Source organism: Drosophila erecta, unplaced genomic scaffold, assembly GCF_003286155.1.
Source record: "Drosophila erecta strain 14021-0224.00,06,07 unplaced genomic scaffold, DereRS2 tig00000137-arrow-arrow-pilon, whole genome shotgun sequence".
Classification (NCBI taxonomy): Eukaryota; Metazoa; Arthropoda; class Insecta; order Diptera; family Drosophilidae; genus Drosophila; species Drosophila erecta.
In genome coordinates, this window is record NW_020825210.1 from 53,597 (window position 1) to 57,211 (window position 3,615).

General features: G+C 42.7%; 1 protein-coding gene and 1 pseudogene across 1 annotated transcript; both read right to left on the reverse strand.

The window, feature by feature from the left end:
• Positions 1-410: 410 nt before the first annotated feature.
• Positions 411-1,207, reverse strand: LOC6549741 (annotated as a pseudogene).
• Positions 1,208-2,857: 1,650 nt separating this feature from the next.
• LOC113564579 (serine protease SP24D-like) lies at positions 2,858-3,611 on the reverse strand (the record flags this gene model as incomplete). Its single annotated transcript, XM_026982620.1, has 1 exon — positions 2,858-3,611. A coding segment is annotated over one exon (687 nt), but the record flags the coding sequence as incomplete, so codon positions are not given.
• Between the last annotated feature and the right edge of the window lie 4 nt (positions 3,612-3,615).

Sequence of the window (3,615 nt, forward strand, 5' to 3'; positions counted from 1 at the left end):
TGGGTCGAGGCCGGAACCTTGTCGAGCACGTCGAACCTTATCATCCGCTAAGGTTCGAGCCCCGAACCGTGCCAATGATTTATGGATTCACAACCCTGGTATTCATCATGATTGAGCAACCAAAACATTAATTTATTGTCCAGATCAAAACACTTAAACCAGTGATTTTCCCGAGCTTTTGCTTATTTCTCTAGTGCAGACAGTGAGTATAGAGCATTGAATTTAATCGAATTTTAATTTCATGAAATACCAAGTAATACACCTACTTTTTAGGTTTCCGCTTTGCCATAATTAACAATAATACATAAAACATTTTTATTTATAAAGTTTCATATTTAACTCAAACTCAAAAAAAAAAAACTTGTTATGTCCTAGTTTTAATTAACACAAGCATTTCTGTTTTGATATTCTTAGACATCAGAGTGCTTTTTGATCCAGTCCTTGAAGTAAGAACACCCTGGCATATCCGTCCGGATTGCTGGTCCCACACCTGCCCACGACGAATCCGGCCACGCCCACCACTTCGTTGTTATATACGGCCGGGCCACCGGAAGTCGCCATTGCAAGCACCATTGTCCACCGGGTGGATCAGGCACAGCTCGCCCTCGAATCCAAACTCGATCAGCTCCTCGCACTGCTCCGTCGTTATCGACTTCAGGGTGTTGTACTGGAGATAACGCGGCAGATCTCCCTGGTGCTTGATCCTTCCCCAGCCTGAAATGATGACGTCCACATCCGCTGGCGTGTCCTCGGTGGGCCGAGCAATGGGTTGAATGCTCGTGGACAGGATCAGTGGGGTTTCTAGTCGCAGCAGCGCACGTCGTTTAGGAAGTTGCCGTACTCCTCGTGGACAATCACCTCGGCCACCTGGATAATTACTCCACCGCTGAATCGGTCGTTGGAGCCCGCTCGAATGGTGAAACGCTCGGCCGCAATCGGCGTAATCACATGATTCGCGTCCTCGTTGGACACACAATGGGAGGCGGTTAAGATGTAGTTCCTGGACAGAATCGAGCCTCCACAGGTGTGGGAGCCACCGTTGCGCAGGGACCCTGGTGGGAAACTGATTTTTCACCGCATCCTCACCGCCCACCACTCGGCCGTTTAGTTTACCAGGTGCCGACTGTACGGGGAGCACCAGGAACAGCAGGAAGCTGCAGAACAAAATCGTGACTTTACCGGTTGTCATTTTTTCAAATGGGCAATGCCAACTTGGCGAAGTCTCTATATGTTGCATTCGGTGGTTTAGCTTTCTTATCTTATCCATATCTTATCGCGTGAAATGTGTTTTATAGCTACTTTAATGTGCATAAATCTAATCGAAAAATAGTGGCGATTGAAAGGTATGTCATTGGTAATTGTTTTATGGCTTATTGGCTTTCTTGTGGTCAAATCTGAAGAAGTTTTTTTCTTCGACCATTTTTGAAAACCCATCAAACTTATCGTCCAAATATAGCCGCAGATGTCCGATCTTGTATAGATCCAATTGGATCACCTCTCTCCCCAACTTATTCGGAGTTTCTTTAATCAAAGAATTAAGATTGCCGACTAAAAAAGAATAAAAGCGATGTATAGGCAAAGCTTCGCGCTTTATAATATAAATATAAACTGGAATATAAGAATATTTCTTTAACATCAACTGACTAATTTCTATAGAAACATTTGACCATTTTTGCAGATGGCAGATAGTAATTTTAGAATTTTCAGATAGAAAATTTATTTAAAACACGTTTTTTTTTTTACTTTGAGGTTCTATATCTCAGAATTCTTGATGCAACGAAATGTTTATGCATTTTTTCGTAATGTTTGGTCCCCATCCATTTAATTTTTGCACGAATGTCACAATAATCACAAAACAAACATTCAATATTTGCTACAATATTTTGTTCATGTACTACACTTATGCTACAAGTATGACGTTTCGCACACCCAAAACTCGTGCATTTATTTGGTATTAGCTAAAAGGGATGCAAGATGATTAGAAAAAGCTATCAACATGACTTCTTACTCTGCTAATATTGATTAAATACGAATTTAATCAAAAGCAAGAGAACGCAATAGTCAAGTTCCTCGACTATCAGATACCCCTTACTCATCTAATGGGAATGCGAACGAGAAATTTCTACATTTTTTTAGCCTACCGATAGAAATTGGCAAGAAAAATAATAACATGAAAACAAAATTAAATAATAATTCAAAAGTACTACAGAAACAAGGCATGTTTCTAGATTTTCAAGTTCCTGAGATTGAGGCGTTCATACGGACGGACAGACGGACATGGAAACTATTCTTTTTACGTGTTACATCCTTTTCAACGAATCTGGTATACCCTTTTACTCTACGATTAACGATCATAAAAAGTGCTAAAGTCGCCAACAGCAATGGAAAAGATTATTTTTCACATAATTTTTTTTTTTTCCGGACGGCGCCGACATCTAAATTATACAGAATTGCCCGAGCTGCGACACACTTTTTCACGCACTGTTCACTTGCGTATGTTGGAGAATTCTCGAAAAGTGGTTCATGTGCACAAGTTGGTGCTTTTTCTAAAATAAAGTAAGCAAAAAGTTCATAGCATCATTATCTGTATCACTACGAAGTAGTCTGAAGCAGTATAAGCAGCATTTTTGGGAATTACCCGTCTTTTCATTCAACATTTTAAGAGTATCTCATCCCACAAAACAATTTTCTATTGCGTCCATTCCACTCATATTGAAGATTAACAGTTTTAATGGGTATGAATATTTGATATGTATTTCACAGTATTTAAGTTAATTTTTAACTTTTGCTAAGACTTATAGCTAGCATGAAAGATGCAAGCTATTAAAAAAAAAAAAAAGATTATATAATTCGGCGAATCTTAAATTGTAATTATTGTCCAGCAGTTATCTAAATGAAGTTCCCGCAGTTCAGCAATGACAGCACTATTTCACATCCGAGTTATTCCTGATCCATGCGTTGTGGTAGTACACCCTGGCATATCCATCTGGATAGCTGGTTCCACAGGCAGACCACACGAACCCGGCCACGCCCACCAGTTCGTTGTTATACACGGCCGGACCACCAGAGTCCCCATTGCAGGCCCCATTGTTGGCCTCGTGGATGAGACACAACTCGCTCTGGATTCCCCAGCCGATCAGCTGGTTGCACCTATCCAAGGAAATGGACTTCAGGGTGTTGTACTGGAGATAACGCGGCAGATCTCCCTGGTGCTTGATCCTTCCCCAGCCGGAAATGATGACGTCCACATCCGCTGGCGTATCCTCGGTGGGCAGAGCAATGGGCTGAGTGCTCGCGGACAGGATCAGTGGCGTCTCTAGTCGCAGCAGGGCCACGTCGTTTAGTAACTTGCCGTACTCCTCGTGGACAATCACCTCGGCCACTTGGATAATTACTCCACCGCTGAATCGGTCGTTGGAGCCCGCTCGAATGGTGAAACGCTCGGCCGCAATCGGCGTAATCACATGATTCGCGTCCTCGTTGGACACACAATGGGAGGCGGTTAAGATGTAGTTCCTGGACAGAATCGAACCTCCACAGGTGTGGGAGCCACCGTTCCTCAGGGACACCTGGTGGGGAAACTGATTTTTCCCCGCATCCTCACCGCCCACCACA